The 14323-nt window shown below is 48.6% G+C and overlaps 4 protein-coding genes across 4 annotated transcripts; all 4 read right to left on the bottom strand.

The window, feature by feature from the left end:
• Nucleotides 1-440: 440 nt before the first annotated feature.
• Nucleotides 441-1563, bottom strand: LOC134421058 (UDP-glucuronosyltransferase 1A1-like). Its single transcript, XM_063161427.1, has one exon. It carries the CDS (start codon nt 1482-1484, stop codon nt 441-443), a length of 1044 nt encoding a protein of 347 aa, XP_063017497.1. The 5' UTR covers nt 1485-1563.
• A 562-nt stretch (nt 1564-2125) lies between these two features.
• On the bottom strand, nt 2126-3268 carry LOC134421057 (UDP-glucuronosyltransferase 1A1-like). Its single transcript, XM_063161426.1, has 2 exons — nt 2336-3268; nt 2126-2140 (listed from the first exon to the last, which is right to left on the bottom strand). The coding sequence occupies exons 1-2, from the start codon at nt 3185-3187 to the stop codon at nt 2126-2128; spliced, it is 867 nt and encodes a 288-aa protein (XP_063017496.1). The 5' UTR covers nt 3188-3268.
• Nucleotides 3269-3876: 608 nt separating this feature from the next.
• On the bottom strand, nt 3877-4971 carry LOC134421567 (UDP-glucuronosyltransferase 1A1-like). The gene has a single exon (XM_063162721.1). The coding sequence runs from the start codon at nt 4892-4894 to the stop codon at nt 4004-4006; it is 891 nt and encodes a 296-aa protein (XP_063018791.1). The 5' UTR covers nt 4895-4971; the 3' UTR covers nt 3877-4003.
• Nucleotides 4972-8524: 3553 nt separating this feature from the next.
• On the bottom strand, nt 8525-12331 carry LOC134421056 (uncharacterized). Its single transcript, XM_063161425.1, has 3 exons — nt 10743-12331; nt 8621-9394; nt 8525-8569 (listed from the first exon to the last, which is right to left on the bottom strand). The coding sequence occupies exons 1-3, from the start codon at nt 11697-11699 to the stop codon at nt 8525-8527; spliced, it is 1776 nt and encodes a 591-aa protein (XP_063017495.1). The 5' UTR covers nt 11700-12331.
• Between the last annotated feature and the right edge of the window lie 1992 nt (nt 12332-14323).

Here is a 14323-nt window from a genome sequence, read left to right as displayed (position 1 = left end):
GGATTTCAGCTGACTCTAAGGCTTTGTCCGCCCCACAGATGGGTTTCTAAGTCACTAAGAGTGTACCAAGTTACACAAAGGTACCAATAACTAGAGATTGTAGGGACACTTAAAACTGGACGTGACAGAGAAAAGAAAATCCGGTGCTCACTGGGCATGCTTTGACAGAAGGTTCTCAGAGAGACTTGAAACGTTCTTCCAGGTGACAATGTTTGTTGCGCCTATGGCAATTTAGAATATTGAAAATCCCTCATTGAGGGAATGAAAGGAGACAGAATTGTAGAGGAAATCTGCCTGATTGGATCAGATTCTGAATGAACATGTCCTCAATTTAAAGTGTGTCTTGCGTCACATCAACTACCTTGATGAAAGAGGCTCTGAGGAACCCACTTCGATCCAAAGCTGTCTCGGAGCAGAGACACAGGACCAATGGGGATCTACTAGAGATAACTCCATATACAGTACTTTCTCCAACTTTCTACTCTGATAATTGTTCCCAGATACCAGAACAAGCACCTCCCTGCAAAGCATGAGCAGTTTGAAATCCTCCTTTCTAATGAAAGCTGTGTTTCAGCTTCCCTGAGATTTCCAAAGCCTGCAAGAACAAGAAGAGAAAACAGAGCGCGACCCACCTGACTTAGCTTCTTGTAAGCACAATTTACTCCACTAATCAGAACCATGTTGGGCATCAAGGGCTTTGGGAAGTGCAAGACAAAGTCCAGCTTCATGAGCCAAATGGAAGCCGGGCGCAGGAGATCCGGCACGGTCACCTCCCGCTGCAGGAACTGCGAAGCCAGTTCTGCATAAGGTTGGAAGACAACGTCGCAGAGGAAGAAATTGGGGATGTCATAGAGCATGTTCTTCACCCGCTGGAGAAAGGTCATGCGGTCTGTAAGGTCTGTAAATACTCTTGGGACATAGGAAGGGGGATTGGGGCACTGGGTGGCTTGATATTCCAAACCACACGGAATTTGCTGCAGGAAATACACGGAAGGCAGGGAAAGATACTCGGCCAGTATTGCCCCACAGGGGAGGATAGGGTCTGTAAGGATGGCATCAAACTTGCTCTCCTCAAGGTACCTGATGAGCTCCTTGTTGTGGATTAAGTGGGAGCAGGTGGCCAGGAACAGAACAGAGGCCTTCTTTGCCTGTTGATACTGTCTAATGACTCTTTCCAGAAAAGGTCCTCCTTTAAATAAATCCATTATCGACCCTTTGTAAACTTTGTCCAGCTCTTCCTGAGTGAAGGGGACTGGGTACATTTTCATCACAAAGTTCTTTGATGGTTTGATGTGCAGGGAGACTTCAGGTGCCACCACGACCACCTCGTGTCCCTTCTGCTGGAGCATGTCCAGCAATTCCTGCATGCTGAGCCAGTGGCTCCCATCCACCGGCACCACCAGGAGCTTCCCAGCAGCAGCCAGACCCAGCAGGGACAGGAGCAGAAGCACAGCTGGTGGAGAAGCACTCAGTCCCGGGGCCATTCCTGCAGGGATCAGCTGAGAGCCTCCAGGGAAGGAAACCCGCGGCAGCACAGGAGCTCCGGCGCTCGCTCCGCGCTTCTCAGCAATCTCTGCCACAGCCCAACTTTGTATCCTTGCTTTATCTGCTCTGTGGTAAATGTGTAATCACGGGTGTGATAAGGGGCTGCATAACCAGCAGCAAAGTTCAGGCAGCTGATAAATGCGGGGCATGTACCAGATAAGCTTTGTGTTTTATAACAAAACCTTTAGCACTTTTGTCACTTTGAGTGCCACCTGCCAAACCATTGTAGCCCTTTGACACATCTGAAATTTGCTGTTACGTCTCACACAGCCATCATGATCAGGGCAAAATTTTCCTAGATCTGCCTGCAAATAGAGGGACTGCTTCTCAGCCTGAGATCCCCCAGCCTGCCACCTTCCTCCAGATTCCAGCTTTGGAAATACCCATGTGAACAAGCACAAAAAATTCAATGGCAAAGAAAGATGTAGTGAGACAACAAGGACAGAAGCCGGAGGTGTATTCTCAGTAAACACCAGACCCATCTATAATTTGTGAATTAGGAATTGCACCTGTCTGCAAGGCTTTGACAGCCCAAAAGACTCATTTGTCACTCGCTAAGAGAGTACCAAGTTACACAAAGTCACACAACGTTGCTCTGAATACGTAAAATGAAAAACAGCAAATGCAGAGCACACTTTGGAGGTGAGAAGGTACAGGACTACTGCATACAAAAATTCAGGAACATTCATCCAACCACCCAACATGGGAGGAAAATTCCCATCCGCAACACAAATTTCAAGCCTCCTGAACATCACACCACAGCACAAATTAAAAACAGAATGTGACCCACCTGAGGCAGCTCCTTGTGAGCACAGTTTGCTCCTCCTATTGGAATGATGTTGGGCATCAAAGGCCTGGGGTACTCTAGCACAAATTCTGACCTCAGGAGCCAAACAGAGCCCTTGCGTAAGAGATCCAGCACGGTCACCTCCCGCTGCAGGAACTCTGAAGCCAGTTTTGAGAATGGGTCAAAGAGAAAATTACAGAGGAAAAGGTTTTGGGTGTCAAAGAGCAGATTCTTCACTCGCTGGAAAAAGGTCATGCGGTCTGTCAAGTCGGAAAATGATCTGGGCACATAGGAAGGAGGATTGGGACACTGAGTGGCTTCAAAATCTAACCCACATGGGATTCCTCGTAAGAAATAGATAGAAGGAAGGGAAAGATGCTCAGCCAGGATCACCCCACAAGGTATTACAGGGTCTGTAAGGATGGCATCAAACTTGCTCTCCTCAAGGTACCTGATGAGTTCCTTGTTTCGCAAGAGCTGTTCACAGTTGGAGAAACAAAAATCAGTGAATCTTTTCGAAGCTTCTACTGTTTTAAAAAATCTTTCAAAAAAAGATCCATCTTCAAATGTAATATTAAAAAATGCCTTGATTGCATTGTCCATCTCTTCCTGTGTGAAGGGGACCGGGTACCTTTTCATCACAAAGTTCTCTGATGGTTTGATGTGCAAGGAGACTTCGGGTACCACCACGACCACCTCATGTCCCTTCTGCTGGAGCATGTTCAGCCCCTCACGCATGCTGAACCAGGGGCTCCCGTCTACCCATACCACCAGGAGCTTCCCAGCAGCAGCCAGACCCAGCAGGGACAGGAGCAGAAGCACAACTGGTGGAGAAGCTCTGAGCCCCAGGGCCATTCCTGCAGGGATCAGCTGAGAGCCTACAGGGAAGGAAACCCGCGGCAACACAGGAGCTCCGGCGCTCGCTCCGCGCTTCTCAGCAATCTCTGCCACAGCCCAACTTTGTATCCTTGCTTTATCTGCTCTGTGGTAAATGTGTAATCACTGCTGTGATAAAAGGCTGCATAACCAGCAGAAAAGTTCAGGCAGCTGATAATATGGGGATGCAACCGACAAGCCTCATGTTTCTATTAAAATATGTTTGCAGATCTTTCACCTTTTACTGCCACGTGCCAAGCCAACAGATCCCTGTCAGACTCCTCAAATTTGCTGCTAGATTGCAAACTCCCATCACCCTGGCAAAATTTTCCTAGATCTACCAGCAAACCAAGAGCCTGCTTCTCAGCCTGAGAGCCCCCAGCCTGCAACCTTCCTCCGGATTCCAGCTTTGGAAATATCCCATTGAGGAAGCACAAAAATTCAATGGCAAAGAAAGACGTATGGAGGCAACAAGGACGGAAGCCTTAGGTGCATTTCTCAGTGAACACCAGAACCAACTACAACAATTTGTGAATTAGGAATTGCACCTGTCTGCAAGGCTTTGACAGCCCCTCAGACGCGTTCGTCTCTCACTAAGAGAGTACAAAGTTACACAAAGTCACACAACGTATCTCTGAATATGTGAAACGAAAGCAGCAAATGCAGAGCACACTTTGGAGGTGAGAAGGTAAAAGACTGCTTCCTATAAAAACTCAGGAGCATTCATCCAACCACACATCATGGGAAGCCAATTCCCACCTGCAACACAAGGTTCAAGCCTCCTGAACACAGAAATTACATCACAGCACAAATTAAGAACAAAGTGTGACCCACCTGAGGCAGCTCCTTGTGAGCACAGTTTGCTCCTCCTATTGGAATGATGTTGGGCATCAAGGGTCTTGGATAGTCTAGCACAAATTCCATCCTCAGGAGCCAAACAGAGGCCTTGCGAAAGAGATCCTGCACAGTCACCTCCCGCTGCAGGAACTCTGAAGCCAGTTTTGAGAATGGGTCAAAGACAAAATTACAGAGGAAAAGGTTTTGGGTGTCAAAGAGCAGATTCTTCACTCGCTGGAAAAAGGTCATGCTGTCTGTCAAGTCTGACAATGATCTGGGCACATAGGAAGGGGGCTTGGGACACTGAGTGGCTTCAAAATCTAACCCACATGGCATTTCTCGTAAGAAATAGATAGAAGGAAGGGAAAGATACTCAGCCAGGATCACCCCACAGGGCATAAAAGGGTCTGTAAGGATGGCATCAAACTTGCTCTCCTCAAGGTACCTCATGAGCTCCTTGTTTCGCAAGAGCTGTTCACAGCTGGAGAAACAAAAATCAGTGAATCTTTTCGAAGCTTCTACTGTTTTAAAAAATCTTTCAAAAAAAGATCCATCTTCAAATGTAATATTAAAATATGCCTTGATTGCATTGTCCATCTCTTCCTGTGTGAAGGGGACCGGGTACGTTTTCATCACAAAGTTCTCTGATGGTTTGACGTGCAAGGAGACTTCAGGTACCACCACGACCACCTCATGTCCCTTCTGCTGGAGCATGTTCAGCCCCTCCCGGATGCTGAACCAGGGGCTCCCGTCCACCCATACCACCAGGAGCTTCCCAGCAGCAGCCAGACCCAGCAGGGACAGGAGCAGAAGCACAGCTGGTGGAGAAGCACTGAGCCCCAGGGCCATTCCTGCAGGGATCAGGTGAGAGCCTCCAGGGAAGGAAACCACTGGCAGCAGAGGATCTCCTGTGCCGGCTTCGCGTTTTCAAGGTATCTGTGTCACAGCCCAACTTTCGATCCTTATTTTATGTGCTGGGCAGTGAATGTGTAATCCCTGATATGATAACAGGCTGCAGAACAAACATGCAACTCCTGCCAAGTCCATCAAATGATCAGATAACTCCCAACTATCTCTATCAGAGGAACAGTAAAGAGCACCCCAGGAAGGAGACAGGTGTGGCTCTGGGACTGCACTTTGGTCCTTTCCCTCTGGCTGGACCTTCTGCATGTTCAGATATGACACGTGTAGATGTGTCACATGCAGATCACCGCTCAGACCTGCAGAGGCTTTTCCTTTCTCCCAGTCACGGTTTGTCCCCTCTCCCTCTCTCTTGTTAAACCCATCTCTAGGAGACCCAGACCCCACAGCAGCTGTGGAACAGCTCTTTAAGATGGTTTCTAAACTGAGGAGACAGAGAAGGTGGAGAGGACAATGCCAGGTTTCTGCAGGATATGTGATCGACATGAAGCGGCACTTCCAGTGCCCCAGACGTGCCTCAAGGAATTGCAGGGGTTGGCTTTGTGAGCTAGGAGGTTTGAGCAGAGATTTATGAGCACTTTTGAGGGGGCGTTTTCACAGAACAATTCAGGGCCTAATTCTGGCTTCCGTTTTGTCACTCACAAAGTGGACATGGTGTCCAGTAGTGGTGGAGTTGTGTGAAAGCTCACACGGGAGATCCCAGTGTGCACAGGGATGTCTGTCAGATGTCACAACCACCTCCACACTTGGGGATGGGTGTAATTGCTACTGCAGCTTTGGGATCCCACCCTACACCACACCAATCCTAAGGAACGGGACTGAAGAGAAAGCCAGGGCACCAAAAGCACTAACCCAAGTCACCAGGCTCTCCCCTGGACCAGCAGAGGAGGCTCTCCAGGAGGAACACTGCCCAGGGCTCTTGCCAGCATCCCAGGGAACCCAAGCACATGGCATAGTTGACTGCTGGTACCATGGGCAAGACTGCAGTTCATCCCTCAGTGCCTGTTAAGGCCTGCAGGATGTGTCCAAGCACACCTGCTCCAGGCATCAGAGCTGGGCTTTGGAGCCAGAAAAATGTTTTTAAGTTTCTCTGGAAGATCCCACTGGAACTGCCCATTATAAAAACACAAAACTTTGTTCTACTATCCACAAATTCTCAGAATCCCTTTGGCTAGCAGAATCAACGTCCCATCACAGATCCTTAGTACAGGGTCACTAGAAGACCCTGGTGTTACCTACAGCTGAGCACCAATTAAAAGCCAGAAGAAACAGCTGCCTACACAAGATGTGGAAAGTCAGAAAGAAATGAGAGAAAAACATTCCTTTCATGAGGATTCACCTGACTCACCAGAAATGGGAACTTGAGTTCTATCACAACACAGAATTCAAGCCTCCTGAACACAGAAATCCATCGCAGCATGGATTAAGACACACCTGAGGCAGCTCCTTGTGAGCACAGTTTACTCCTCCAATCGGAATGATGTTGGGCATCAAGGGTCTTGGGTACTCTAGCACAAATTCCATCCTCAGGAGCCAAACAGAGCCCTTGTGTAAGAGATCCAGCATGGTCACCTCCCGCTGCAGGAACTCTGAAGCCAGTTTTGAGTAGGGTTCAAAGGCAAAATCACAGAGGAAAACGTTTGGGATGTCAAAGAGCAGATTCTTCACTCGCTGGAGAAAAGTCATGCGGTCTGTAAGGTCTGAAAATGACCTGGGGATGTAGGAAGGAGGACTGGGACACAGCTGCCCCCACATGGGGCTCCTCGTAAGAAATAGATAGAAGGAAGGGAAAGATGTTCAGCCAGGATCAACCCACAAGCTGCTACCGGGTCTGTAAGAATTGCATCAAACTTGCTCTCCTCAAGATACCTGATGAGTTCCTTGTTTCGCAGAAGCTGCTCACAGCTGGTGATCCAACAGTCAGTGAGGGTTTTCATACCCTCGTACACTTTCAATAATCTCTGTAAAATCCAACCTTCTTCAAATGAACCACGAAAAAATGCCTTGAATGCTTTCTCCAACTCTTCCTGTGTGAAGGGGACTGAGTACATTTTCATCACAAAGTTCTCGGATGGTTTGATGTGCAAACTCACTTCAGGTGCCACCACGACCACCTCATGTCCCTTCTGCTGGAGCATGTTCAGCACCTCGCGCATGCTGAGCCAGTGGCTCCCATCCATCGGCACCACCAGAAGCTTCCCAGCAGCAGCCAGACCCAGCAGAGACAGGAGCAGAAGCACACCTGGTGGAGAAGCTCTGAGTCCCAGGGCCATTCCTGCAGGGATCAGGTGAGAGCCTCCAGGGAAGGAAACCCGCGGCAGCACAGGAGCTCCGGCGCTCACTCTGCACTTTTAAGCGATCTGTGTCACAGCCCAGCTGTGGATCCTTATTTTATGGGTTGGGCAGTGAATGTGTAATCCCTGATACAATAAAAGGTTGCAGAACAAGCTCGGGATTCCTGCCAAGCCCATAGGATCAGCAGGTAACTCCACCTTCTCCCTGTCTGAGCAACAGTAAAAGAGTGCCCCTGGAAGGAGGCAGGTGTGGCTCTTGGACTGCAATTTGGTCCTTTCCCTCTGGCTGGACCTTCTGCATATTCAGGAGATGTGCCACGTGTAGGAGATGTGTCACATGCGCATCACCATTCAGACCTGCAGAGGTTTCTCCTTTCCCAAACTCAAGGCCTGTTGCCCCTCTCTCACCCTTTCCATGTCATCTCTAGGAGACCCAGACCCCATGGCAGCTGTGGAACAGCTCTTTTAAGACAGTTTCCAGACTGAGAGGACAGAGAAGATGGAATAATGATGCCACATTCTAAGCAGAGATTTACGAGCACTTTTGAGGGGGTCTTTTCACAGAACAATTCAGGGCCTAATTTTAGCATTGCTTTAGTCACTGACAAAGCACCCACGGTGTCCAGCAGTGGTGGAGTTGTGTGAAAGCTCACGTGTGTACAGGGATGTCTGTCAGATGTCACAGCCAACCCCACACTTGGGGATGGGTGGAATTGTCACATATTGAAGTTCATTATCCCAGCCCACATCACACCAATCCTAAGGAACAGGACTGAAGAGAAAGCCAGGGCACCAAAAGCACTCACCCAAGTCACCAGGCTCTCCTCTGGACCAGCAGAGGAGAGTCTCCAGGAGGAACACTGATCAGGGCTCTTGCCAGCATCCCAGGGAACCCAAAGTATGACATCATCCCCAAGGCTGCACCCAAACCATCAGTGCAAGTCAAGGCCTGCTGGATCTGTTAAATCAGACCTACTACAGGAAACAGCGCTGGGCTTGTCAATCAAAAAGTGTTAAGCATTTCTGGGAGTGCCAATGGGAGCTGTTCCTTAAAGGAACACAGCATTTTGTCTTAAGATCCACAAATTTTGACAATGCCATGGCTGGTGCAATCAATGTCCCACCAAAATCTTCACTAGAAGACCCTGGTGTTACCTACGACTGAGCACCAATTAAAAGCCAGAAGAGACTGCAGCCTACATAGGGTGTGGTAAATCAGATGTGAGAGAAAAACAGTTCCTTTCATGAGGATTCACCTCACTCACTAGAAATGGAACTTGATTTCTATCGCAACACAGAATTCCACCTCCTGAACACAGAAATCAATCAAGGCACGGATTAAAAACAGAGTGCAACCCACCTGAGGCAGCTCCTTGTGAGCACAGTTTACTCCTCCAATGGGAATGATGTTGGGCATCAAAGGCCTTGGATACTCTAGCACAAATTCCAACCTCAGGAGCCAAACAGAGCCCTTGTGTAAGAGATCCTGCACAGTCACCTCCCGCTGCAGGAACTCTGAAGCCAGTTTTGAGTAGGGTTCAAAGGCAAAATCACAGAGGAAAATGCTTGGGAAGTCAAAGAGCAGATTCTTCACCCGCTGGAGAAACGTCATGCGGTCTGTAAGGTCTGTAAATACCCTGGGGACGTAGGAAGGAGGCTTGGGACACTGAGTGGCTTCAAAATCTAACCCACATGGGATTCCTCGTAAGAAATACACAGCAGGAAGGGAAAGATGCTCAGCCAGGATTACCCCACAGGGCACAAAAGGGTCTGTAAGGACAGCATCAAACTTGGTCTCCTCAAGGTACCTGATGAGGTCTTTGTTTTGCAAGAGCTGTTCACAGCTAGAGAACTCCAAGTCAGTGATTCTTTTCATACCTCTGTACACTTTTAAAAATCTTTCAAAAAAAGATCCTTCTTCAAATGAAGCCTGGAAGAACGCCTTAAAATCTTTCTCCATCTCTTCCTTTTTGTAGGGGACCGGGTACATTTTCATCACAAAGTTCTCTGATGGTTTGATGTGCAAAGTCACTTCAGGTGCCACTACAACCACCTCATGTCCCTTCTGCTGGAGCGTATCCACCACCTCCTGCATGCTGAGCCAGTGGCTCCCATCCACTGGCACCACCAGGAGCTTCCCAGCAGCAGCCAGACCCAGCAGGGACAGGAGCAGAAGCACAGCTGGTGGAGAAGCTCTGAGCCCCAGGGCCATTCCTGCTGAAAGCCTGCAGGGCAGGGAACCGGCAGCAACACCGGTGCTTGCTCTGCACTGTGAAATTATCTGTGGCACAGCCCAACCGTGGATCTTTATTTTATGTGCTGTGTGGTAAATGTGTAATCACTGGTGTGATAAAAGCCTGCAGAACAAGCATGAGATTCCTGCCAAGTCCATAGAATCACCAGGTAACTCCCATATGTTTATCAGAGGAACAGTAAAGGGTGCCCTAAGAATGCAGAGGGACCTGCACTTTGGTTCCTTCCCTCTGGCTGTGGAAATTCTGAGATGTGTCACATGCATGACATGCGTGTTCCTATTCCAATCAGCAGTCTCCTTCCCTCCAGGCCAGGACTGTCCCTTCTCCCTCTCTCTTGGAAAACTCATCTGTAGGAGACCCAAACACTAGAGCAGCTGTGGAACAGCTCTTTGAGATGGTTTCCAGCCTGAGAAGACTGAAGAGATGGAAGGATGACGCCAGGTTTCTGAGCGGACATTTACAAACGCTCTTTGAGGGCAACTTCCCACAGAACATTTCAGAGCCTAATTCTGTCCTTGGTTTGATCCCTGACAAAGCACCCATGGTGTCCAGCAGTGGTGGAGTTGTGTGAATGCTCAGGTGGCAAATCCCATTGTACATGGGGATGTCTGTAAATTGCCACAGCTACCTCTGTACTTCAAGATGGGTGGAATTGCCACATGTTGGGCTTTGTGATCCTGCCCTGCACCACACAACTCCTATGGAATATGAATGAAGAGAAAGCCAGGGTACCAAAAGTATTTTCCCAACTCTCCAGGCTCTCCACCAGAGAAGAACAGTAAACTGTCCAGGAGGAACACTTACAGGGCTCTTGCCAGCATCCCAGGGAACCCAAGCATGCAGCACATTGGAGCAGTTGGTATCATGCACAAGGCTACATCCAAACCCTCACTGCCAGTAAAGCTGTATTGAACGTGTCAAATCAGATCTGCTCCAGGTATCAGGGCTGGGATTTGGAGCCAGGAAAGAGTTTTTAACAGTCTCTGGGACATCCCATTGGAGCTGGTCATTAAAGGACCCCTACACTTTGTCTTATTGTCCACAAATTCTGACAATCTCTTTACTGGTGGCATCAACAGCCCATCACAGACCTTCACCAGAGGACCCTGGTGATTCCCTTCAACTGAGAACCATTTTAAAACCAGAAGAGACTGCTGCCTACACAGGATGTGGAAAATCAGAAATGAGTGAAAAACAGTTCCTTTCATGAGGATTCAGCTCACTCACCCAAAACAGAATTCCACCCTCCTGATTCCTCTCGCAACACAGAATTCCACCCTCCTGAACACAGAAATCAATCAAGGCACGGATTAAAAACAGAGTGCAACCCACCTGAGGCAGCTCCTTGTGAGCACAGTTTACTCCTCCTATTGGAATGATGTTGGGCATCAAAGGCCTTGGGTAGTCGAGCACAAATTCCAACCTCAGGAGCCAAACAGAGCCCTTGCGTAAGAGATCCAGCACGGTCACCTCCCGCTGCAGGAACTCTGAAGCCAGTTTTGAGTAAGGTTCAAAGGCAAAATCACAGAGGAAAGCATTTGGGATATCAAAGAGCAGATTCTTCACCCGCTGGAGAAAAGTCATGCGGTCTGTAAGGTGTGTAAATACCCTGGGGACGTAGGAAGGAGGATTGGGACACCGAGTGGCTTCAAAATCTAACCCACATGGGATTCCTCGTAAGAAATACACAGCAGGAAGGGAAAGATGCTCAGCCAGGATCACCCCACAGGGCACAAAAGGGTCTGTAAGGACAGCATCAAACTTGCTCTCCTCAAGGTACCTGATGAGGTCTTTGTTTTGCAAGAGCTGTTCACAGCTGGAGACCCCAAAGTTAGTGATTCTTTTCATACCTTCAAGTATATGAAAAAATCTTTCAAAGAAAATTCCTTCTTCAAATGAACCATGAAAAAATGCCTTAAAATCTTTCTCCATCTCTTCCTTTTTGTAGGGGACCAGGTACATTTTCATCACAAAGTTCTCTGATGGTTTGATGTGCATGGAGACTTCAGGTGCCACTACAACCACCTCATGTCCCTTCTTCTGGAGCATATCCAGCACCTCGCGCATGCTGAGCCAGTGGCTCCCATCCACCGGCACCACCAGGAGCTTCCCAGCAGCAGCCAGACCCAGCAGGGACAGGAGCAGAAACACAGCTGGTGGAGAAGCACTGAGCCCCAGGGCCATTTCTGCAGGGATCAGCTGAGAGCCTCCAGGGAAGGGTACCTGCAGCAACACCAGTGCTTGCTCGGCGCTTTCAAGCAATCTGTGGCACAACCCAACTGCAGATCCTTATTTTATGTGCTGGGCAGTGAATGTGTAATCCCTGATATGATAAAATGCTGCGCAACAAGCATGGAACTCCTACCAAGTCCATAGAACGACCAGATAACTCCCAGCTATCTCTATCAGAGAAACAGTAAAGAGCGCCCCAGGAAGGAGGCAGGTGTGGCTCTCAGACTGCACTTTGGTCCTTTCCCTCCGGCTGGACCTTCTGTATGTTCAGGAGATGTGCCACGTGTAGGAGATGTGTCACATGCACATCACCCTTGGGACTAGCAGAGGCTGCTCCTTTCCCACAATCAAGGACTGTCCCCTCTCCCGTGGAAAGCTCATCTCTAGGTGACCCAGACCCTATGGCAGCTGTGGAACAGCTCTATACGATGGTTTCTTGCCTGAGAAAACAGCAGAGGTGGAAGGATGATACCAGGTTTCTGAGAAGAGATTTATGAACACTTGTGTTAGTTTAACACAATCTGGCTTTTAGTGGGGGCAGAGATGCCACAGAGACTGCTTCTGAGAGAGAAGCTCATCAAAACTTCTACTCAGTCCAGCAGAGCCAATCCCTGAAGGCTCTGACAACTGACGCATTGGCTGGCCCAATTTGAGAAGTTAGTGGTGGTTGTGAGAGGACATAACTAAGAACTAGAAAATGCGTGCAAGTTCTCTTTCCTCCTCTCCTACGTGGGGTGGTGAGGGGGCCACTGGGCTCCTTCCCAGCCTGGCCAGGGCCATGCCACGTTGTGGGGCCATCCTGGTGCTGTGAGTGGCCATATGTCTGATACCACGAGCTCGTATCAGGAGTGCTCATGCAGCCAGGGCTATGCCAGCACCATCCGCAGTGAGCTGTGCTTCCTTGGTCACTTTCAGCCAGCCAATGCTCCGTGGGCAGAAGAGACAGGAGTGGCGGCAGCAGCTTTTCCTTTTTGGCACCCAGTGATTTGCGGAAGCAAACAAACTCCACAACTTTTGTGGAAGTTGTAAAGCCGGTATGTTTACTACAGTGATGGACTCATGTGGGAATCGTTCCCCTTAAATGACATGCGTACCTCTCAGACCTTTTTTATCTCCCTCTCAAATACATATGCATGCAATTTCACAAGAGGTTCACACATATTCATTCTACTGATTTTTTGTGACATTTGCCACTAATTCTTCTTTATCAGAAAGAACTCCTGGGTCAGGTTATCCTACTCTGCCTGATCTCCCCCTCCCCCCTTATCTCTGTCCTTCGGCTGAAGCGGTTTCTCCAAGCAGAGGGTTTTTGCGAGAACAGGCAGTCAGACTAATCAGCAAGCTACAGACTTAACTCAAAGATGCACATTTAACCTAAATCAAAATGGATTTCTACCCCGGAAAATTTCCACTCTGCTTCACTGGCATGACGAGAGGCACTGAGCGAGGCCGGTGGCCGGTGTGGTTTGCATGCTGCCAGCGGCCACCATTTGACCAGCAGCGAGGAGCATGGCAAGCAATTCCCCGATGCGGGGCCGGTTGAGATCAACCTTTCAGTGCTGCAGGACTCTACAGAAACTTTTCAATTAATAGAACATGAGAAGAAATGAATACAAAGACAGCAATTCTCTCGCGAGTCAGAGAAAAGGGAGAAGTGAAGACGTGAGGAGAACAACATGATGACACTAAGGTTGGTGAAAAGGAGGGAGGGGGTAAAGGAGGTGCTCCAGGCCTTGGAGCTGAGATGCTTCTGCATGCTGTGATGAGGTCTAAAAAACAACAGTTTCCCTGTAATTTATGAAGTGCATGGGGGAATTCAGAGTTCACCTGCAGCCCGTGAGAAAGAGTGCTCACGCTGGAGCGTGTGGATGCAGAAAAGCTGTGATCTAGTGAGGAATTTGAACACAGAGAAAAGACCCTTGCTTCCAGAGATAGAAAAAGAAGACCCTTGCTTCCAAACTAGAACAGCTCATCCTTAAAAGACTACATGGCATGAATTAAAACGACCCAGGCAAACAGTTGCAGGAAGATTGCTTTGCCCCTGGGAGGGACTCATGTTGTAGCAGGTGGGGCATGACTGCTACTCATGAAAATCAGAACCACGTTGGAGAAGTTCACAGAGAACTGTTCCATGAAAAAGACCCCCCATAGCAGAACATACCCCTCTCCCTAAGCAAACTGAAGAAAGATTTTTAGAAGTGACAAACTGACTACAACCCTCATGTTTTGTCTCTCTGCATTGTTGTGGGAATGAAAGAAGGGCGAGGGGTGCAGGGGAAGGTATTCAAAAAGTAGTTACCATTATCCTCTTTTAATTCTGTTAATTTTTCTTTATACCTTTTAAGTTTTGAGCCTGTTCTGCCCTTAAAGTGTTCCTTCCCAATCCCTACTTCAACTCATGAGCCCCTTTTGTCTTTCCTTTCCCTCTCCTCTCTTCCAATATAGCAGAACAGAATGAGTAAATGGGTTTTTTTCTGGGTGCCTAGCTTCTAGCCAGTGTCAAATTCCGACAGCACTCTTTGAGGGAGACTTTCCACAGAACAATTCAGGGCCTAATTCTGGCTTCCTTTTTGCCA

Source organism: Melospiza melodia, chromosome 8 (assembly GCF_035770615.1).
Source record: "Melospiza melodia melodia isolate bMelMel2 chromosome 8, bMelMel2.pri, whole genome shotgun sequence".
Lineage (NCBI taxonomy): Eukaryota > Metazoa > Chordata > Aves > Passeriformes > Passerellidae > Melospiza > Melospiza melodia.
This window is presented reverse-complemented; position numbering and strand designations above follow the sequence as displayed.